Source organism: Sciurus carolinensis, chromosome 13 (assembly GCF_902686445.1).
Source record: "Sciurus carolinensis chromosome 13, mSciCar1.2, whole genome shotgun sequence".
In the NCBI taxonomy this organism is placed as follows: domain Eukaryota; kingdom Metazoa; phylum Chordata; class Mammalia; order Rodentia; family Sciuridae; genus Sciurus; species Sciurus carolinensis.
In genome coordinates this window covers 74822090-74845236 of record NC_062225.1, presented here as the reverse complement: position 1 = coordinate 74845236, position 23147 = coordinate 74822090, and the positions used below count along the sequence as shown (strand labels likewise).

General features: G+C 55.1%; 1 protein-coding gene across 1 annotated transcript in view; it reads right to left on the bottom strand.

The window, feature by feature from the left end:
* Positions 1-23147, bottom strand: part of Dnmt3a (DNA methyltransferase 3 alpha) — a 95406-nt gene that overhangs the window by 49716 nt on the left and 22543 nt on the right. Inside the window, 2 exon segments of the mRNA XM_047522091.1 lie at positions 6812-6916; positions 19073-19320. Coding sequence (XP_047378047.1) covers positions 6812-6916; positions 19073-19135 — 168 coding nt within the window. The 5' untranslated portion in view covers positions 19136-19320.

Here is a 23147-nt window from a genome sequence, read left to right as displayed (position 1 = left end):
AGCTTCCTAGGCGACAGGCTTGGTAAGAAGGGAACCCGCCATGGCAAAAGGTACCTTCTCCTGAAGTGTCTGGGGCCGTGACTGTCCTCCCCCGCCTGACAGGACGTCACAGCCCAGATGGCCATGATCTCCTCAGTCCGCCCTCCCGCGGCAGACTCGCCTTCCCTTCTCTGGTGCTTTTCCAGCTCACTTATGTCCTTCCTGAGGTGGACAGCCCAATTGCACGGAGCTTTCTGAGTGGCGGAGGACAGGGAAGCAGTGTCGAGACTGTTCAGTCAGGGCTCCACAGCCCCAGGAGACACGGGAGCCACTGGCTCCTAAGAGGACATGGGGCTGGAACCTGTGGGTATGAAGGACTTACTGGAGGTGGCCCAGGAGTGTGACTCTGGGGAAGGACCCGGGAGGGGCACAAGTAGACAAAGGGATTTTTCTGAAAAGCAAAATGGTGATTCTGAGAGTTCACTCAAATGCCCCCATACGGCCAGCTATCTAGTGGCCTCCAGCTGGGTCCTTTCAGGAGCCTTGGTGTCTGATGGCAACCTGGCACTGATCCTGCTCTGCCATCACTGGGGCCTGGGGCATCGCCTTCCCTTCCTTCCTCTCCTTATCCCCAGAGGCCAGCAGCACAGGCCCTGCCAACCTGAACCCCCACTGCCACTCCCTTGAGGCCCTGGGGCTGTTTGGGGGTCTCTCTACCCTCCCTCCCATGTCCTGGCAGGATGAGCCCCACGGGGCTCCTGGACACCAGAGCCAGCTCCCCAGACACCACTACCATGGCTTCACAGCCTCCTGCAGACCTTCCAGGAAGACGTGTTTCTGAGAGGATAAAAAATGAACACTCAGGTTGCCTGCAAACTCCCTTCCAACCTGGATTAGACGCAGTTAAAAAATAAAGCCCGGTGTACACGGCCAGGCTGGTCAGCTCTCAGCTCCTGCCTCCCACCTCCTGCCTCCCCACAATGCACCAGTCCACATGCACTCCTTCCCCACACCTTGCTCAGCAAGGTCACAGCAAGTGTCTGTCACTTCCCCCTTGGCTGCTACACTTTTTGGGTTTTTTTTAAACCTCTGAGCTATATCCCAAGTCCTTTTTATTTTGAGCCAAGGTCTGAGTTGCCTCGACTGGCCTCGAACTTGTGAACCTCTTGCCTCAGCCTCCTAAATCACTGGGATTACAGCCTGCCACCCTCTTTTAAGGCCCACATGAAGCCCCACATCCTCCAACATCCTCCCTAGCTTCTCCAGCATCCGTAGGAGTCACACAGTTTGTGAAGTCCACACCACTGACTAGGCCCTTCGGTACTGGATTCCAATGGGGGGGGTTGACTTGATTGCTGGGGCTGGGGGATCTGCAGGGAAGAGGTCAACGTCTCACACCTCATGAGCTACACTTTCTTCACACCTTCCAACGTGTGAGAAGACAGGAGAAAGGGCGGAATGTGAACTGATGCGGCTGGAGCCCAGAAATGAGAGGACCTGTCTCAAGGAGTCTGGGGCCTAAAAACAAGGGGGTACAGTTACCAAGTCACAGTTGGACAGGTTAGTGCAGGAGCAATTCTGGAAAGAAGGGGGATCTGAGCTCTGTGCTACCCTGGAGAAGAATCAAAAGGTCTAGTAGGTTGGAAAATTTGCCCATACTGTAAACTTTTCTTTTTGTACTGGGGATTGAATCCAGGGGTGCTTAACCACTGAGCCACATCCCCAGCCCTTTTTATTTTTTATTTTTAAGACAGGGTCTGACTAAGTTGCTGAGGCTGGCTTTGAACTTGTGATCCTTCTGTCTCAGTCTCCCAAACTACTGGGACTACAGGTGTGTACCACCATGTGTGGCCCAAACTGTAAACTCTTTTTTTTTTTAGTTGTCAATTGAACTTTTATTTATTTATATGGGGTGCTGAGTATTGAACCCAGGGCCTCACACATGCCAGACAAGTGCTCAACCACTGAGCCACAACTCCAGTCCCTGTAAACTCTTAAAAGTTGAGGGAAACTGCCAAGCTGACCTATGATGCAGCTTAAGGGTTCCCAGGCCTTGGGCAGTCGACACTCTGGTCTTCTGCCCTGACATGGGGCAGTCTCGCCCCAGCAGACTCCCTTCCTCTGGTGTGCTGGAGGTGGGAGGTGGAGTCAGGAACCCCGGCTCGACTCAACTGAGCTCAGCGCCAGCTCCCAGCCCCCTACTGCCCTTTCTGGGCTATTCTTAGCAAGAGGTGACCTCAGAATGCTCCCTCCAAGCAAAAATAACCCTAGAGGAAGTTGGTGGGTATAAATCTTCAATGACTAAACACGTACAGCTGGTGAACAGGGCAGGTCGCCCCCCAGGGTCTGGTGGGCAAGGGCAGAAACCAGCCCTCATTTGCCCCAGTTGGAACCACCCGTGAAGGACAAACAGTTTTGCAGCGCTGTCTGGGCTTGTGACCAGGGAGAAACTGGCCTCTGACAGCTTCACTCTGCAACATCCTGGGGCGCCGGTGGACAGGAAGATGCCCCTTCCCCGCCCCCCCAACACACGCAGGATCGCCCGGCGGCCAGCCCCCTCCTCCCCATCATGGGCACTGGCCAACCCGCAGTCCCCGGCCCAGGTGCCAGTTCTCTTCCTAAGCTCCGCCCAGCCTTGCAGCTGGCTTCCTGTTTCCTGTTGTCGGCAACATCCTGGCTCTGTAGCCAGTGCTGCCTGCAAGCCAGGCGCTGCCTGGTGTTAGCGGGCCTGCCCTCAGTCCTCAGGCCACTGCGGCCTTCCCTACTTAAACACGGGCTTCCTGGTATTTGATCACTTTTCTCAGTTATACTTTTCTTTGTATGCTTTCTGGAACAGTTCTGTGCACTTTTTCAAACATCCTGGCATTCATACATTCACTTATCCTGTGGGTACCCACTCAGCCAGACTGAGTGGCTAGAGCAGCGAGGAGGAAAGGACACCATGAGCTCTGCAGTCAGGAGCCATGGGATTCAAGTCCTGAATCCTCTCTGAACCTCAGTCTCTTCATTGGAATGTTGGGATGGTAACTGATGGAGGTCCCCATCGACCCTGCAAAGTCTCCTCCTCAGCATCAAATGAGGTTGTCATGGTAAAGGCCTCTGTAGGCAAGAAAGTGCTGTACAACTGTCTTTATTCATGATCCCTGTCCTCAGTGGGAGCAGACAAATGCTGTGTAGTTCAGCTTGGTGACCAGGCAAAGGGCATGGCACCAAGGGTCAAAACCAGGAGGGACAAGCTTTTTCCACTGGCTTTTCAAACTATCTGAGGTGAAAGGTCAGGTTTTGATTTTAGATTTTTAAATTCTCTGGTCACTGAGAAGTTATACTTCTTGTAAAATCAAAGTCAGGCACATGGATGTAACGACAGTATCAAACTGATTAAAAAGCTGCTAGGCTGGGGTGTGGCTCCGTGGTGGGGTGCTTCCCTAGCGTGTTCGAGGCCCTGGCTTCCATCTCCAGCACCACAAAACACAAAACTCCGAAACACTCATTCTTGAGTCTGTACAGACAGGTAACCAACCAGCACATCCCCAAGTGAGGTCTAAGGCCACCCAGCAGCGGGCTTGGAACTAGTCTTTGATTCCTTAGCCGTTCAACTGTATTAATTTACAGACAGGGCAAGAAGGGAGAGGCCAGAGTGGGTCACAATGGCTGATTTTTAAGCCAGGCTTTGCAAGGTGGTGGCTCTGGGGCAGGCTGAGGCCAGGGAAGGCTCAGAACAGGACAGGCAGCAGGGGAAGCGAGCTAGGTGTGTTCAGGGCCAACCAGAAGATACGGTTTCTACGGCCAGAGAGGTGGTACTGGGGGGCAGGCGAGATCAGATAATAATGAGCTCTAATGCCAGACGGAAAACTCAGGTCTTGTCCTATAAGAAGGGCCCCAGGACCTGTGGACAGAGATATGCCAGGAAGGCGTGGTATTTAATGACTATGTGTGGCCTCTTCTTTCCACACAGTAGCTTGGAACGTAAATCTTTTTTTTCTTTTTCTTTTTGTGGTACTGGAGATTGAACCCAGGAACACTTAACCACTGAGCTTCAGCTACACCCCCCAGCCCCTTTTATTTTTTATTTTAAGATAGGGTCTCACTAAATTGCTTAAGGGCCTCACTAAGTTGCTGAAGCTGGTCTCCAACTTGTGATCCTCCTGCCCTCAGCCTCCCAAGTCACTGTGATAACAGGTGCCCGCCACTGCATCTGGCTGGGAAGATAAATCTGTATCTGGGTTTCTCCCCCACCTCGTTCGTGTAGGTGCTCAGTAAGTGCAAAGTGTCTGTTGTGGGGGGAGGAATGGATGGGGGTTCTACAAGGCATGCTGTCCTGGGCACCCCAGGGGCAAGTGCAGTTGGTCTGGGAGAGGGCACAGCCAGGAGGCCAGCACAGCAGCACCCGTAGCAGCACCGTGCTGAGGGCAGAGATAGGCCTCGGGAGCAAGAGGAGGAGGGAGCCCAAGACGTCTCAGCCTTGGGGCTGGGGAGGACGCTGGTGATATGCCTTGACCCTCCCTGCCCGGCGTAGACAGTGCACACTGCACGAAGGAAGCCCCCTCCCGCCGCCCGCCATGCCCACTGCCAGGGCTAGCTGAGCTCCCTGCTCTCTGGGCTTAGCTGAGAGACACGCTCAGCTACTATAATGGTCCCTGACAAAGCTATTCTCAGGGCCACAGCGCTCCAGGTCCCAGAGAAGCCCTCCCTGCTGGGAGGCAAGGAGGACGAGAGCAGCACCCGCATGCTGAGGCCCTGGTCGGGGCCCAGCAAAGGCTGCCCCCTGGCTGCAGTAGGAATTTCCCCGCGCAGGCGCCCAGGAAGGGTTGTGCTGCTGCTGTTCCCTGGGCTGTGGCTTCTCCCGTGTCCCCAATGTGAAGGTGTCCTTCCCACCTGCCGCCCCTGCTTCCCCTGCACTCCCTTGCCTGGGGCCTGTCCTGAGAGTCCTGGTGGCTATCTCTCACCTAGGACACAGCTGGACCACATCCCACCCTGACTCGCGGGGTGCGCGCTGCCTCCTGGGGGCTGCTCCGGGCCTAGGCTCCCCTTGCAGGCCTGCACTGCAGCCTAGGATGTGGTCCCTGCAGCGGCGCAGGCTCATTGACCACCAGCCCAGTACATTTAGGCTCTGCTGCACTGTCTGCAAAGTGCCCCAGTAGGCGGACATGGCATGTATTATTGGCAGCCCTAGTTTACCAATGAGGAAGCAGCTCAGAGAGGTTAAGTAACTTGCTCAAGGTTACACAGCTGGGAAGCAGTAAATTCAGTTGCTGTTTCTTCTGTCAAATTGATTTCTGTGGCCTCTTAAGGAGGAAAGGTCTGGCTGGTCAAGGACAGGCCCAGCTGGCCGGGTGGTGCTCGCGTTCATTCGTTATCACTGCAGTCTACAAGGAATGCATCCTTATCAACCCCGCTTATCCAGGAGAACCTGAGATTTGGACCTTATTCATGGTCACAGGTGGTGAGCTGGAGTTTGAACCCAGGTCTGCTGGACTCCAAAAATGGTGTTCCTCCTGTGCTGAAGCCCACTGCAGGCTGCGCAGAGAGAGCCAGCTGCTCACTCCTCTCCCGCACTGTCCGTCTGTGGGCCATTTCCTGTGCCCTCTGACCCTCTCAGTGATGCCTTCCCTCTAATTTCAGAGACTTACAAATTGGAGTCAAAGGGTCGCTGGGTCTTCATTTGCTACAGGTGGTGGCTCTTGTCCCCAGGAACTAGATGGGGAAAGGGGAGTCAGCTCTGCAGGTCCCAGCTGCTGAGCCTTGGGAGGGAGGCAGGGCACACAGGGGGGTCAGGTGTGGACTCTGACTCCAGCCTGGGCCCTCTCCCACCCACCCACCCACCTTCGCCTCGAGGTGGTAGAAGAGTGTGTGGGGGCATCCCAGGAATCTGCCAGGACTGCCCACTACAAATGGAAATTCTTCTGAAGTCCCAGTTTATCTCTCACTGTCATGTGAATTTTTCATTCCAGGCCATAAAATATCTATGTCGGTTTTAATGTTCAAATGTTTACAAGCACTTAATTCTAGCTCTCTCGCCTCCAGCACCCAGCAGGTGCCCAAATCTCCCACCTCTAAGAACCCGCCTCCCACCTCTGCTGCGCTCTCCTGGGCTCCCTGCCCTGCGGGGAGCATTTCCTTGAAGGGCTGAGTTACACAGCCGAGCCCCTGGCTCCCCCTCACCTTCTTGCTCCAAGTTTACCATTCTCAGCTGGAAGGGGCTGAAAGAAAGGAACCAGCTGTCTTTGGTGCTGGGGATAACTACCCACCTCGGAGTTCAAGAGCTCCAGGCCCAGCCTTGCCCTCTGAGCTCCCTTCATCCTGGCATCCCCAGAGCTCCCCATACCAATGGCCATGGCCCCAGAAGCCTGGCGCTTGTAGGCTGGCCTCGCAGCCTCCACCCCTGCAGGGCTTCAGCAGCGCCTGGCTCTCCTCTTACAAAGAGACTGCCCAGCCTGTGTCCTTTCCTTTCCCTAACTGGACTCCCAGCCTCAGGTGCCCCCCGTGGGGGTCTGAGGCCCAGGGTGGGTGTACGGATCATAGGGAGAGGCCTGAGCTGCCAGGCCAGAGGCTCCGTCCAGTCCAGGGAGCCCAGCAGACTCTTCTGCTGCCCTTCCAGAGGGAGGCTGGGAGTTGGGGCTTGTCTGAAATCCCACCAGCCACACTCCCTGGCCCGTGGAACCTCCGGGTCTCAATGGACTAACAGGGAACTGTGCAGGTGGCTGTGTGAGCCGAAGGATGGGAACGTGAGCGAGCTCTGGAGCTGGCCTTCACAGCCCCTGGTCCCTGCAGGATGTGCATCACTGCCGTCCAGATCACGTGGTGTGTGTTGACGGGGGGACAGGACACTCACTGGTGGGTGCTTCCGCTTCCGGCCAGGCCTCCCCACCTTCCGGGCCGTGGCACTGGGCTCCTGGCGCTCCTCCTTGCCACGAGGCTCCTCCTGTTCTTCTCCCTCCTGCGGGTGCAGACAACACAGCCAGTGAGCCAGAGCTAATCCAAGAGGCACTTCCTTCCAGACCCATCTGGCTGGCTTTGGCCTCCTCCTGTCCCATCCCCATGACAGCCACGCTCCCAGGGCTGTGCCATGCTGCCCTCCCCCAAAGGGTGACCACCCCCTCCTCTCATCTGGCAAAGCTGGAGCCACCCCTGAACGCCCCACTTAAATGTATCCAGGGTGGGGGGACTTCAGGGGACCCCGCTGTCCCAGCAAAAGCACTGTTCCCTCTTGTGACCACAAGTTCTCAACCGTGAGATCGTAATGCATGCTTCGATAACGGATTTGTTTCTGAGTTAGGAGCTTATTTCTATGAAAAAAGTCTTATGCAAGTCCAAAAATTCAATGAGTAATCTATTTAATGAATCTATTGAAAAGTATAAAATCACATGAAAAGTTAAATTTAGCGATGCCTGTTTAAAATACACACAATACTTGAAATGAGGACTACTGTACAGAATGCAGGACTTTTATAGCGGCTGTCCGTACCCCTGCCCTGCAGCCTGGGCCACGTGGCTCTGGAAGCGCACGTGCATGGCGCCCACAGGAGCGTCTCGGGCCACACCTTGCCTCCTCTTTCTTGATCCTCTTCACTTACTGAGTTCTGGACCAGAAGTTTGTTTTGTTACCTGCCCCCACCCCCTCGAGTACCTGTGTGAGGCGGACCCCTTGCTTGTCTCCTGGGGCAGAGACATAAACCTAGAAAGTCCTGCCTCACTGCTCCAGCCTGGCCACAAACCACCCACAAGTCCCTTCTGACTCAGCCAGGCTCTGGCATGACTAATCGCCACCAGAAGTACTGTTGAGGAAGGAGAGACCCTGGCCCAGCGCAGGGCAGCAGGCTGCTCCCGGGCACTGCCCGCTGTGGAGCTGACGATGAGCTCAGGGCTCTTCTTGGGGAGGGACCAGCCCAGAGCGACAGCACGGCGGGTGAGGAGAGGAGGGCGCCCAGGTTTCCTGGAGATCCAGTTGAGATGGCCCTCGGCTTCCCACTCAACTTTCATTTTCTGTGATTTCAAAATAGCTTGTGGTTTGCCACATTAATCTTCAGGTGATGAAGGGACATGAGAACGAAAGCCTACTGCCACCAACTGTAGACATCAAGCCCAGGGGCAGAGCTTTGCTGGCCCCTCTACCTGCCCCCGTCCATTCAAGGCATGTCCCTGAGACAGCCTGTCACAGCTCAAGTCCTGGGAGGCCCCCAAGGGCAGAAGAATGAGGGTGATGGAGGCTCCAGGCCTCGGCACCGGTAGTGGCAATGGTCACGCTGGAGGGGGGACAGTAAGAGGCACAGAAGGGGTCACCTGTGCACTATGGGAACAAGAAAAGTGAAGCTGCCACCAGAGACCAAAGTCGGCTGCTACGATGTCAGGGTAGAGATCAGGCTCATAAAGAGATCAGCTCATAAAGCTGGCCTTCAGGAGCACTGTCACCAAGTGTGCAGAAGGACATGGCGGTGAGCATACAGGGACTGGAGAGGGCTGGAGAGGACAATTTTAGGAACCCAGCACAGAAAGGTCTGGAAGGGACGCTGGGGGACGGAAGGGCCTGTGCTGTCATGCAGGGCAAAGGTCCAGTGTGGGGGGAGAGGCCGACCCAAGGGGCAGAGATCCTTGAGGGGTTCTCTTCAGGAAAGCACAGCAGAGAGGCAGCCCCGACAGGAATGCCCAGGGGAGGCAACCAGCTGGAGAGGGAGCCCACACCACTGGAGGTCCAAGGCCATGTGCCTGTGGGAGGCCAGGCAGCTGGATCTGAGCCGTCCCCCAAGATTCCACAGACAACCCCAATAAGGAAGGGTTATGCACGGTGGCGCACGCCTCCCACCCCAGCTACTTGGGAGGCCGAGGCAGGAGGACGGTAAATTCAAGGCTAGCCTGGGCAACTCAATGAGACCTGGTCTCAAAATAAAAATTAAAACAGGGCTGGGGCTGTGGGGGGGCTGGGGCTCAGTGGCAGAGTGCTCACCTGGCACGTGTGAGGCACTGGGTTCGAGCCTCAGCAGCACATAAAAATCAGTAAATAAATAAAATAAAGGTATTGTGTCCATCTACAAGTTAAAAAAATTTTTTTTAAAGGGCTGGGGATGTAGCTCAGAAGTAAAGCACCCCTGGGTTTAATCCCCAGTACCAACAAGCGGGGAATGGGGGAATAAAGGTATTCATTCTGCCTGCTTCTCAGGTTTCTTAGGAAACAAATGGTTTGTCCCCTCATTTATTTTGTTTTCTGCAGGATCCCCAGAGCCTAGGAAAGATTCTGGAAGAACTGCTACTGTCCAGAAATTCTGGGCTTTGAACTATTTTTTCAACAAACGACATTTATTACACAAAGGGCCTTGTTTGACCCTCTCGCTTTTATTCTGAACTAATCAGAGATGTGAACGCCAATCGGAACCTGTGATCAGCAAAAAGAAACCACGGTCACCACACGGCAAGGACTAAAACCAAATACCCTTGACATTTCAGGATGGGCAAGCCCCAGCTCCCACCAGGCACATGGGCAAAGCCTGTGGGGTCTCCGACAGGCGGCCCCCAGCACATGGGGACTCGTCGTCATTCCCCCAGGCCCCCGTCCCGCATGCTGTCCAGCAGGCTCCTGGCACTCAACTCAGGGCAACCCAGCCCAGGAAGAAGGGTGGACCCCCAATGCCAGGCCACCTCTCCAGGTTGGATTGGAAGAAATCAAGTCTTCACAGGACCCTCAATCACAATTCACACCAGGCCTGGCCCCTGCCCTTTCCATCTGGCCCTGAAGCACAGCTTTGTGAAAAGTACGTTATCTTCTGTCAGCCCGTCATCCTTCCATGACGGAGCCCACGCACAGGGCAGAGTGGAAGGCGATGCTTCCAGCCCTGGGCCTGCTCTGGCTCACACTGGTGGGCAGGGGCTGATGTGCCGAGCAGGGTGAGCAGCTGGTCGGGGCCATGCCCTCAGCGGCTCCGAGGAGGCGTATCAACTGGTTACTTCCACATCTGTCACGGGGTCTGCTTTATTCAATATCTTTGTTGACGGTTTGAGCAAAGGAATGTAAAGCATGCCTATCGAATCTGCAAGTAGCACTGAATTAAGAGGCATCACTAATACTGCGAAATAGGAGAATCTGATCCACAACGACTTGAGCAGCTGGAGAGCAGCCAACACGTTTAGCGGGAACAGATTTGGGCCCAGGTTGGTTTCCTCGTCTGTCAAGTAAGGGACTGAATTAGCCCTTCCAGCAGCAGTCGAGGGGGAGGAGGTAGAGATAGGTGGGCCGGGATTCCTGCTCTGCTCTCTACTTACTCGTCACTTCAAGCTCCTTCATCTCTCTGCGCCTTACTTTCCTCATCCCTAAAATGGGCATAATGATACTTCACAGCAGTGGTGTCAGAATGAGCTGAGGTAATAAATCAAAAACTGGCAGATGACAGTCACTCAGAGTTGCTCACTTCCTCCCGGCTCCACACGTCTGACTAGAACATTTCACACAAGCATAGCACTCCCACCCTCCTCCTAGGTCCCCTCCCTGCCTCTTGCAAATCCCTGCTAGCCGCCCTCCATGTGCAGCTATCACTCAATACTCAGACAGGGCCCAGCATCTGGCTGGTGCCTACGTGATAAGGTATGCAGCGCACTGGGGCTCCTGATCTTTCTAAAATGCGAGGCTGATTATGTCACTCAACACAGCTTAAACCCTCCCCAAGGGGGACCCCAGTGCCTGCGAGATCAAGCCCACTTCTCAGCCCTTAAGCAGGAAGATCCCCAGGATGGCTGGATCACCTGGGTCTCCTCTCCAATGGGGACCCAACAGACTGCGGCAGGTGCAAAAGCAGCTGCTCCCCTGGCCCGTGGGGAGACTGTTTCCTCTGCTACCTTCCCCCACCCCCCGGGCTTTCCAGCAAACCCAAATTCCCCTTTCCAGCTTCCTGTCCCTTCTCCTGGACCCCCTCCCCATCCCCTAGCTAGACTGACTTGATAAACCTCTCCTCTCCTCCAGCACTACTATCCAGCATGCCCTCTCAGCATTGTGCTGGCCAGGCCACCAGCTTCTGGACAGAGGTGACAGGTCTTCACACTGGCGTCCACACTGCATAGTCTGATGCACCCAGCGTGAGACAGACAGTCCAAAACATTTGATGAGTGGCTGCCCCACAGTAGGTGCTCAATAAATAACCAAGTCTGTACACACAGATGAGGAATGCCAGGTACACAAACCCAAGCAAACACGGCGTGACTGAGGCACCCGTGCTACTCAGATCTTGACATTTCCAGAATCAGAAAACAGGAGGACTAAAATGTACTTCCTAGGCTTCGACACAATTGTCACTTTACATTTATGTAATTCTTTATGGCTTTCAAAGCACCTTCACATTTGGGTGCCTGTTCGATGAGGTGGTTCCCATCAGCCTCTCTCTAAACTTCTGAGGCTATGATCTGACCTACATTTCAGCGCAGCTCACTGGATGGATTATTTTAAGCCACATACAACTTCTCATTCTGATGAGCTGGGTTATGATGATAATAATCTCACATTCATATAGTATAGGGTAATTAACAATGCATTTCCACGTATGTTATTTCATTTTATACTTATGCTTTACAGAAAGCAGAGCTAGTGTTAGGTTTTTTCCATTACATAAATGGGAAATGAAGCCCAAAGAGGTTATCTGACTCTTAGAAATCAGAGAACGAGGGAGGCCTTCAGAACCAAAATTTCAATCTTTTGAGGTCTAGGCCTTGAAAACTGCGACATGTCACTATTACCTACCGTGCCATGTTACACATGCTCACACCGAAGACACAAACCCACAGGGTGGGGGCAGTCACCGGTCCCCTCCCCCAAGAGCTATAAGTCCCCCAAGATCTTTGCCCAGAGACAGAGAGACATGTGTGCTCCCTTCAATATTTAAACCGGATGCTACCGACCCGGCATCCGTTGAGCAGATGTCTCAAGTTGGTGTTTGAGTTGAGGAGATGAACTTGCAGGATCTAGTCAGCCACTTGCCCAGGGCCCCCTGGGACAAGAAGCATGTACAGCCTCTGCCAGCTGGCTGGCTGGCCTCCCAGGGACTGTCTGTGGTTGTGGAATTCAGTGAAACAAATTGGCTTCTGCAGTGCAGAGCCCTGGGCTGCCTGAGCACCAAGGTGCAGGAGCCACCCCCGTGGGATCATGGACCCACATAAAGCACGTGGGACATGGGCACGCACTCATATACAGACGTGCCCAGGCCTGCCCTGCAAGGCGGCTCTGGCTAGAGAGACCAAGGACAGAGATTGCAGTGGGTGAATCGGGAGTCGCTGGAGAAAGCTCATGGCGGCAGCCCTCTAAACCCCCACTTTACCTGACCTCAGTCACCTCCCAAAGGTCATGAGGCCTTCATTTCAACCACTCAATAACATTCAGCAAACATGCCAAGGGTGGTGGCCCACAGTGCAATGCCAGCTACTCAGGAGTCTGAGGCAGGAGGGTCACAAGCATTAGACCAGCCTCAGCAATTAAAAAAGGCCCAGAGTGCAGCTCACTCATAGAATGTACCTGCCTACCATGCACGCACAACCCCCTGGGTTCCGTTCCCAGCACTACAAAAACATAAAGTGATGATGATGATATTAAAAAATAAATAAAATTCAGCAAACATTCATTGGTTATTATAACTACTGATGAACACTATCCCTTTGGCCCAAAGGTCACACAGTACTGGAGGGCAGATGTCCTAGTAGCCCCTTTGAGTCCCTCATGGCTTCTGAGTACCTGCATACAACAGGTGCCTCATAAATGCTAAATGGTTCAAAATGGTCGCATCTGCTGACTTCTGTAGGTCACCCCACCTCCCTCCACAAGCTGCCTCCCTGCTTGGAGGTGGGGGTCCTCACATTATTCTGGAAAGAAAACAAACACAGAGTGGGCAAGACCTCACCCCCACCAAGAGGCCAGACACAGGGGTGTGCTCAAAAAAATAGATTGAGCGCCTACTGTGTACTGGATACAAAGGTAAGCAAACAGGGAGAACTCAGTCTAGAGGGAGAGACAACACATAAACAAGACCAGCTGAGCCATGCTGAGGGCCAGCGCGGAGCGTGCCCACTGTTCGCTGGCAGCCGACTCTGTGGGCACCCAGCCCGCTCCCGTCCGCTCCTTCAACAGCCCACCCGACTGCGGGAGACTCACTCTAAAACTACTTCGTAGCCATGAGACACTTGCCATGAGCCTCGGTTGCTCACCTGTAAAGTGGGATAATGACAGCAGGTGCCTCCTGAGTTACTGTGAACATTAAATGAGTTAATTGCTATGCAAAGGAGACTCCTTTATAAGCCCTTCCACACGGTGCACGGGATGATTACAGGGAACATCCCCAAGCGCCTGTGGCTCTGAGGAGGCATTAAGAGGGCAGGATCAGGCTTCCCGGTCCCAGCCCAATTGCCAGAAAGCAGGGGCCATTCCCTGATGGTCCAGAGACACCTTCTTCCAGCTGGGTTCCCCACTTGCCCTCCAGCCTTTCCCACCGTGGCCGTAGGGGACCCACCTTCTCAGCAGGACATGCTCTGACCTTAGCCTGCACATTAAGAGAAGGAGCGAACCAAGTGACTATGGACAGCCATGGCGCCTCACCTGGACCCACAGTTCCTGCCATTAGGAGGTGGGTCTCACTGCCTCTTGCCTTGGTTTTGCTTCTGTTCAATGGGCAGAAGGACCTCAGCCCTTTTGTACCTGTGGACCTAGAAAGAGGAGCTTCCCTCCACATGCAGGGCTCACAGGGGACTCCAAACCTGCCCCAGTCCCACGCCTGCCTGGTCCTTGCGCTTCCCCACACCTCTGCAATGCATGGGGCTGCAGCGGGCCCACACCACAAAGGGGTAGGTAGGCAGATGGACAAAGGACAGATAAGGTGAAAGTTATCCAAAATAAAGCATAAGGCTAACGTAATACATACCGGGCCCTTGTGCTAGCTGCTCACGTGCCCCATCTACTTGAACACCTCAGGACAATGAGGCGCCATCTTCCTGTCTGGTGCTCACATTGCTGAGTCATGCAGCTGATCCCAGATTCAAACAGGTCTGTCTCCAAGCCCCGCTGACCCGCCCAAGACCACACTGACTGCAAGGCTAACTGAAGGTGACATTCAGTAAGATTTGCTTCAAGAGACGTTTAGACGATCTGAAGCCCAAAACTTAGGTCCTGGGCAGGTCACGTGTGGTCAGTTACATCACAGACCTGTTGAATGTACCTGAGCATCTAATAACTCCACCGAGTAAAAACGTGCACATCATTATCCATGTGCTGTGTTCCTGAAGGGAAAGTGGCTTTTTCTATTTAAATGTCCCCGGGGAGGCTGCTTTCTCCCCCCAGTACTGCAGTCCCCAGGGCCTTGCACGTTCCAGGCAAGCCATGGAGTTACATCCCCAGTTGTTGTTTTAAATTCTGAGAGGCTGGCCTGGAACTTTCCATCCTCCTACCGCAACCTCCTGAGTGGCTGAAATTACAGGTGTGCACGACTGCGCCTGGCAGGGGGAAGCTTTATAAAAGGCTCTAGTGACTAGCCAGCCCTAGGTGACTATGCAGGGGCATCTGAACGCAATAAGGGCAGATCCTGCCCCAGAAGGTTGCTTTCCTGCAGACCTGTGGACCTGCAAGAACCACCGAGATTGGAGCTGGTGGAAACCCCACCCAGGGAAGCCCTTGAGCTTGGGTACCAGGGCAAGGAAGTGCTCAGGGCCCAAGGGAAATCAATACTTGCCAGGCCTCTGGGCTGGACTTTGAGGGGGCAGGGAAGGAAGGAGCTCCAGCCCAGGCTTCATGTACACGTGCCGTGTGTACAGACACAAACACGCACCCCTGCTGCCCTTCTTCCCAGCAGGAGAGGGCACGCGGGTGTGTAGGCAGGTGAGCGCCCGCCCTCTGCAGCATGGCCTGGCTGTCTTTGTATCTTCCTACCCCCTGTCCTTTGCAAGGCCCTCCACGAGTGCTCATCAGTCTGCCCAACACATCTGTGGGGCCTACTATGCACTAGATACCCGGAAAGGGACCTAAGTCTGAAGAAAGAAAGAAGGAGGGAGGAAAAGAGAAGCCCTATGTCCAGAGAGGAAGGGAGGGAGGAACCATAGAAGTGCTGTATCTGCTGCAGAGTCTTCAGTGAAAAGAAGCTACGGGGAGCACACACGGGCCATCATGCACGTGAGCCTGGGTATGTAAGCGCCTGCTGCAGGTGAAGTGCCCTCACATCCCACCCAGGGCAAGGGCTTGCTGCCCAAAGATAGGCTTCTCTGAACACCCTGAGTTTCAGTCTAAACCCTTGAACCTGCAGCAAGAGATACCCAAGCAGGGCTATGGCGTGTCATGGCTGGGAGGCGGCCAGAAGAACACAGAAGCCCACAGCACAGGCTGCTGGGTTCCCACCCCTGGACCACCACCTGTTTGACTTTAGTCAAGTGACTTAACCTCTCTGAGACTCAGTTCAGTCATTCATAAGAAAGAATAATGAAAATAATAGTGTCCACCTTATTGGGCAATTATAAGAATTAAATAAGAAAATGTGTATGCAGAGTACCCAGTAGACAGTGCTCAATGCATCTTGGCCATTGTTTCTGAGGCCAGAGGAAAGAAGAGGGCATTGAGACCAGGGAGACAGCCTGAGGACTGAACAACTGGCCAGCTCAATGCCTGTATGGGGATCTGAGGAGGTCCTTGGAACGTTCTTGGTCACCTGTCCTGCTTCATCTGCTCCGTGCCTTCTCTTCCACGCAGGGCTGGCCCTCTAACTCCAGATCCCCTCTAAGCTATTGGCCTCCCTACTTCTCGCCTCCTGGCATGTTCCCCTCAAGGCCAGACTCTTCCCTCTGCTGTGGTCACCTTGACGGTGTGTCCACATCAGCTCCTCACCCCACCTTCCTGACCCGGGGCCCTGTGATGACTCTCCTGTGGATGGGTTTTATCCACTCTCATTTTTCTTTCCACCCTATCCATAAAACACTTCCTGAGCACAGCTCCGGGCTACCACAGGCCTTGGAGGCTCATACAGAAGAGAGGGCTGAGACCCCACCCCAGGGCACCGGACATTACCCACCCCACACCAGTCTTTTTCAACTGTGAGTGGCCACAGAATCCCCGGGAGGCTGCTTAAAGCCTGGACTGCTACAGGTCCTGACTCAGTGGACCAGGGGTGGGACCTGAGCTGCGCTTTGTCACCTTCCCAGGTGATGCTGGTGTGGCTGGTTTGGGGGTCACATTTTGAGAACTGCTGGTCCACCGTCGGCTGTAATCGAGGGCAGTCAACATCAGGAAAAGGCCCACCAGGCAGTGGGGACAGCCCAAAGGCCCGGCAGCCCAGGAGGTACTCAAGTGGTGTCTGGAGATGGGGCCGGGACTAGGCCAGAAGGGCAGGTGGAGCTGGGCAGTGAAGGGGCCAGTGGGCAGCCACACCCCTTCCCCGGCTCCTTGGTGCCAGGTGCCCGACAACCTTACCAGGCTCCTTGGGCTGAGACCAAGCCTGTGCCTCCCCTCCTCAGCACCCTGCCCCAGGGTTGGCTTTTATAGACTGCTGCGGCAGCCGTCCGTGTCTCTATCCGCCCTCCCCAGGCAGCTCCCTGGCGCTGCTGGAGCCAGCCCAGAGGTGCCATGGAGGTATGCCAGGTGAGCCAGCATGTGCGTTGTGGGCGTGGGTGGTGGGGAGGAGGCCCGGCAGTGCCCGGCACTTGTCTATCCAGATCGCTGCCATCTTTTGGCATAACCACCTGCCTGCCGCATGTGAGTGCGCCTGCTCTATCAGCACCAGCATCTGGGCTGGGTGTGTGTTTGTTGCCACTGGAGCCAGAGCAGTTACTATGGGTAGATAATAATAGCAATCGTGATCCTTCATAATTGGGCCAGACTTGGCTGTCTGCAGGGCACTTCCATGCCCATGACCTCATCTGACTTCCACAACCGCCCTGTAAGTCGGGCGAGGCTAGAGTTACTATCCCCATTTTCCAGCTGAGCAAACACAAGCCCAGATGGCCTGAAGTCACTTCTCCAGTAAGCGGCAGACTTGGGATTGGGCAGGGGACTTTGACTCCTAGGGCAGTGCTCCTTTCTCTGGCTGTAACTGTCACAATACAGAGTTGACCTGCTGCTGTCTGAAGAGAGGGTGGAGGAGAGCTGAATGGCCAGTCACAGGAGGAGTCTGTCCACCTGTGGGGGACAGTGGGCCAGTACTGCAAGAGCACTGATGTGGAGGTGAGCTAACATCAGTCAGGGGATGGGCCTCGGGGTAGGGGAAGCTCAGAGCCACCCAATCCACTAGGGAAATGAAGCTAGACCCCAGGAGGGGACGGAATCATGTAGAGCCATAGCCAGCCCCCAGCAGAGGTGGCCTCAGGTCCCTGGCTTCATGGCTACAAGCTCCAGATGTCTGTGCTGAGTCCTGAGCAGGAACACCCTGGGGAGCCAGGTCAGTGGCACTTGCCTATAATCAGTGACTCAGAGGCTGAGGCAGGAGGATTTCAAGTTCCAGGCCAGCCTGGGAACTTAGCAAGACCCTGTCTCAAAAAATAAAAAGGGCTAGGGATGCATGCAGCTCAGTGCTACAGCACCCCTGGGTTCAACCAAGAAAAGAAAAGGAAGGGTGCCCCCAAAGGCCTGTGGGACCACCTGGACCGCCAGTCCTTTGCTCATGGGATTAGAAAGAAGGGAAAAGACCTGTAGCCCCCAGAGCCCTGCCCAGGGGCCACAGCACACACTGACCCCCTGCTGCCTCTGCCTGACTGCGCACACAGCCCTGGGCCTCAGCAGGGCTCCAGGCTGGGAAGGCAGGTCCCTGGGCTTTGTGTGCATACCTGGCTGCGTGTGCACACGTGTGTGTGTGTGTCCACAGCAGGACCTATGTAGGCAGCCACGGAAGGGCTCAGATCTGGGAGGCAGGAGACCAGGCTTCCACGTGGACCCACCGCTGACTAGCCAGGCTCAACATCCCCATCTGTAAACCAGGGATATCTGTCATGCCCTGCTAGTTCCAAGGGTTGTCCCTAAGGACAAATGCAACAATGGATGGAAACCACCCAAAACCCAGAAACACACTCTAAGAATGAGCGAGTCCAGGAAGGAGGTGCGCATGCGAGGGAGACTAGAGCGAGTGGCACGTGAGGCAGCCAGCAGAGCTGCCATCCTGGGGCAGTGCCCAGACTGCCTGCTCAGGGGCCCCATACCTGGTGCCAGGGGTCCACCCTTGTTCCAGAAGAACAAACTGCTACCCCAAGACCCCACCAAGCATCACCACCTCTCACAGCAACTCAGGGAAAGGGGAGCGGGCAGAGGGAACTGTGGAGACAGGCCAGGAAGGGCCACCATGGCTCCCTTGGAGGGTGACCATGGAGTTTACCATCCCGCTCACAGAGGGAAAATAGGGTCCCAGTGTTGGAGGCAGAAGTTGTTTTTCCTATGGGTGGTCAGAGCTTAGGTGGTCCCAGGGTGGCCTATGAATTCTGATGAAAGCCCCTTCGACTGATTCAGGCCAAACCTGGAGTTCAGTAGAAAAATGACAAGGTTTCCCCTCACGGGACTCTGAGCACATGGGGGCCACCAGCTCCATGGCCTGAAGCTACATCAGGATCATTCAGTGACGCTTACCCAGAGCCCAGGCAGGTGAGGAGTCGCCACCTCTAAGGGTGCTGCTCTCTCTGGCCCCTGAGTACATGAACACAGCAGCGCGACTATGTGGGTGATGGCCTCGTGTTTACAGAGCCCTGGGAAGTCACTGAACACCCTCGGAAACAGAGGCAGCTAAAACAGAGAGGTGTGGTGACTCACCTGAGGACTCACAGCAGTAAGAGGCAGATCCAAAAGGAATGAGACTGTGAGACTCCCTACAGGACTGACCCCTCACCGCCGCCAGCACTGGGGTTTGAGTCAGTGCTCAAACACCTCGGGGGTTAAGAGCTGGGGCCCTGGAACCAGGTTGTTGGGTCCAAATTCCTGTTCCACCTCCAGACTTCACCTCTCCAAGCCTCCTCATCACCAAAATAGGGACGTCAAGGGTCCCGACCACCCTGTTGAGAAGAACTGAGGGATCTGTGTGACAGCACAGGAGCAGCGCTCAGCAGGCCGAGCTGTCACTATGTGGGGGCAGGGTCCCCAGGCACCACTAACCCTAAGCCTGAAGAGCCAGTTGCTCACCTTCCGATCTTCCTCCCGCTCCTGAGTGGAGCTGCTGGTGTCCCCGGGGCCGCTGGAGGGCATCGCGGGCAGCTGGGCGGTGGGAGGCAGGCTGGGGCTGCGCGGGGCTGGGGGGCTGCCGGGCTTCGGGGAAGGAATTATCGTGGTCTTTGTGAGCAAGAGTTAAAACTTCACATAGATCCCAGCGCCAGCCTCTGGTAGGATGCGGCCTCAGTCGGTGTGTGGGTTTGGGCCTCCGGTGCCTCCACCTGTGGGGAAAGAGAGCGTCAGCAGGGTGGCGCACCAGCCACCCTCCCACCTGAGCCCCAGGGCCAGCCTGGCCTGTGAGGCCCTCACCCTGAGCTCCTCCCGGCCTCACCAGCACCACCGGCAGCAGGGAAACCGAGGCAGATCCCGCCGCTAGCGCTGGCAGCCTCCTCGGGCACCCCCCACCTGGATAGGCCTCTAGAGCCTCCAGGCTGCTGTGGCTGTGGGTGCCACTTCTGGGACTTCCAGCAGCCTCCGGCCTCCTCCCTTCTCTTCTCTCACATCCGTTCTTCCCTTTGAAAGCTTCCCGCACCCCCTCCCACTCCAACCAGCCCCTGGGAAACCCCAGCCTCCCCCCAGGCCCCGGCCCCGCTGCATTTTCCTTCTAATCTGTCCTCACCCGACCCCCCCCCCCCCACCCCCACACGGCGCCTGCCACGTGGAGGAAGTGAGCGGCAGTCACAGGATGTAGTGAAATGAATGTCACCTCACTTCGGGGCTAGCGCCTGGGCCGAGAAAGCCGGGCCGAGCCCAGGCGCAGGCAGGCGGGGTGGCTGGCTGTCTAGGGGCTGCCCTGGGGGGCGAGGCCGCCCCGAGGGAGGCTGCGGGCTGCTCGCTGGCCGCCCAGGAACAGGCCCCATCTGCCTGCAGAACTGGTGGGCTCGAGCGAGCCTCGGGATGAGTTTTAGGGGCTTTTCTTCCTCCCCGTTCCAGGTGTGGGCCTCAAGCCAGTGAGACAACAAAGCCCGGGGCCGCAGGCCACAGCTGGGCTGCGGGGGGCTGTGGAGAGGCCCAGGTCTCGGCTCCCACCGCGGGAGCCAGCGCCGGGCCCCTGCCTCGAGTGCGTGCCCGCGGGAGGGGACTGGCAACAGCAGGAAGGTGGGAGGCAGGCTGGATCGGGGCCACCCACACCCTTCCCCTTCCAGTTCCCGTTCTGCTTCCCAGCTCTCCTCCTCCCGGGCTTTTCCTCCCATCCCCCTCCAGCCAGGGCTCCCTGGAAAACCAGGAGCCGGAGACAGCACAGGCCGGGCTCTCCCTTGGGCCCGGCTTCTTGGGGGCGGGGGCGGAAGCCTTGGAGGTGGGCGCCCGGTCCAGCTCTGCACAGGCAGCAGTGTCAGCCGGGGGGCAGGTGGGAGGAGTCTTTACGGGGCCAGGACGGGTTACAAACCCAGAGTGGCTGGAAAGACCCCGGTCCGCAGCTGAGCCCCAAGGAGGCCGCAGGTGCAACGCATCCTATCTTCCGCGGGGGTGGGCTGCCCCATCCCTGAGAAGGTGGATGGCCACCGTTCATGGCCCCACATCAGATCCTGCGCTAAGCGCAGACGGCGCTCCTCCTGTGGACAGCTACCAGCACTTTCCTAGTTTACGCTGAATCTGAGGCTCAACACAGGGAGGACTGGTCTGAGGCTTGAGCCAGATCTCTTAACTCCCATATTCTGAGGGGCTGGGTTCTCTAGGAAGCTACACCCCCTAACTCACACCACCCCACAGAAGCAACTGCAGAGCCCAGCGGAGAACTTGTCCATCCCAGAGCACCCCAAGTTTCCAGCCATTATCAGTAATTGATTAGTCCCCAAGCAGTCATCTCCAATCACCCCACATCTCAACCTTCAAAAAGGGGCAGAGTCTGATTGGAAGGAACATTTGGCCCAGAGCCAGCAGATCAGAGTCCAGGTTCTGCCTGGGGCTCCTCTGGCTCTCAGTTCTTCATCAGTAAGACGGGGAGCTGGACCGGCTGACCTCCAGGACCCTAGCCCTGACTCGCCACTCTGTGGAGGCCCCACAGCAACAAGAAGCTCAGGTGTGCAGCAGACAAGGTAGGGCACTTTGAGGAGCCCCAAAATGGAGATGGGACACCCTGGCACAAAGTAAACAATAGGAGTTAGTCTCAACACGGGGTAGGGGGGCCCTTTCAGAGAACCTCTGTCCCCAGTGACCAGGAAGAACACAGATGGGAAAGCAGAAGACCACAGAGCATTGACCCCGAGGGGAAGGAGATATTTCTTCCTCTTCATCTTCTTCCACCCAAATCCCTGACACCTGAGCCGCATAAACTGTCCTCACAGAAAATGCAGTGTGAGTGTGTCCATCTTAGGTCCCTTTGTGTTGCTCAATGGGCCAACCATGATGGTAAGTGGCTCTCAAAATCAGCCAGCATGTGGCCAGGCCAGGTATGCACTGCACAATCAAGGAGCGCCCCTGGATGGCCCAGGTCCCAGGCCTTGGGCACTCCCGAATACCTTCTTCTCCCAGGCAGCCTGGCTGCAGAGAGCTCCTGGGCCACTGTCCCAGCCCAGCAGCATGGGTCCCCCATGCTTCATGGCCCTGCTGCCCCCAGCACCAGAGCATGCTCCTCACCCAGGCTAAGGGCTGCACCACAAAAACCACCACCACAAAGAAGTCCTTCCCAAGAGCCCTGCCACCATCGCCAGCAGCTTTTACTTTCTCTCTGATACTTTCCATGTCCACAGTGACCCTATTAATGTTTATGACATGACTTAAAAGATGTACAGGACTGGGGTTGTGGCTCAGTGGTAGCCTAGCACATGTGGGGCACTGGGTTCGATTCTCAGCACCACATATAAATAAATAAAATAAAGGTCCATCAACATCTTAAAAAAAAATCAAAACAACAAAAAAAAAAGGTGTAAAGAATCCCATTATGAAAACATCTCAGCGTCACCACTGACACAGTCACTGCTTCAGCTACAGAGCTGCTTTGCCAAAAGATCCAGGATCTTGAAGGTAACACTTTGCCACCTTCTTCCATCCAACCTAGTGGAAGTTTTTTTAAGAAGACATAAAATCACAAGATTGGGCTGAAAGAGAGAGAAGACACTACTAACAAAATTTTGGGATCTGGAATGAGACCTGAGACAGAGGAATTTGAAGCAGAAGTGTGAAAGCCAATTTACAACAGAGTCCTCAACAGACCTTGACGTGGTCACACCAGGTACTCTGGGCCTAGGGTGAAGGGGATGCGTGTGTGAAAATAAAGGCTGGACGGAAGAAATGAAGTCCCTCCCCTTGCCCACCCCCAGAAGTCTGAAGGTCTGGAGGGTGTAAAATAGGGGGCCTAGCACAGACAGGTGACCGGCAGAATGGATAGCAAAGGTGATATATGAAGACAAAGAAAAGAAGGTTAATGGAAATGCTGATGTGGGATCCCTCCGGCTATTCCCAGGCCAGGCTGGGAGCAGTGGGAGACTGACCCTGACCTTCTTCTCCGGAGAATCTCCACTGTCCAAGAGAAAAGGCCTAAGGTGCCAACGCTGACACCAGTATCAAAATGGGTTCCAAACGCCTTGTTCAGGTCGACCAATGTGGATTTCAAAGACAAGTCCCACCATCAAGCTGAGAGTGCACAATCAGCTTTTTTAGTTCCCTATTCTTAACCCAGAAAAGACAACCAAGGACTACCAGTCATTCAAGGGAAGTGGAAGATAAAGATCAGAACAAATAAACCAAGACTAAGCCCAAATCAAACACGACAATAACCAAAACTGCTTGGAGAAAACAGACTTTATGCACAGAGAAGATACTACATCCATGAAACAAGAATGGGATGCTACTAAAAAAGAATAGTCAGAGGACAAAAAAAGAACCCCTAGAAATAAAAATCGTACTAATAGAAATGTAAAACTCAAAAGAAGACTGGAAATAGAACTACCATATGATCCAGCAATTCTACTACTGGGTGTATAGCCAAAGAAAATGAAATCAGTATGTCAAAGATACATCTGCAGTCTTGTGTTTATTGCAGCACTATTCATAATAGCCAAGATATAGAATCAACCTAGGTATCTACCAATGGATGATTACACAATGT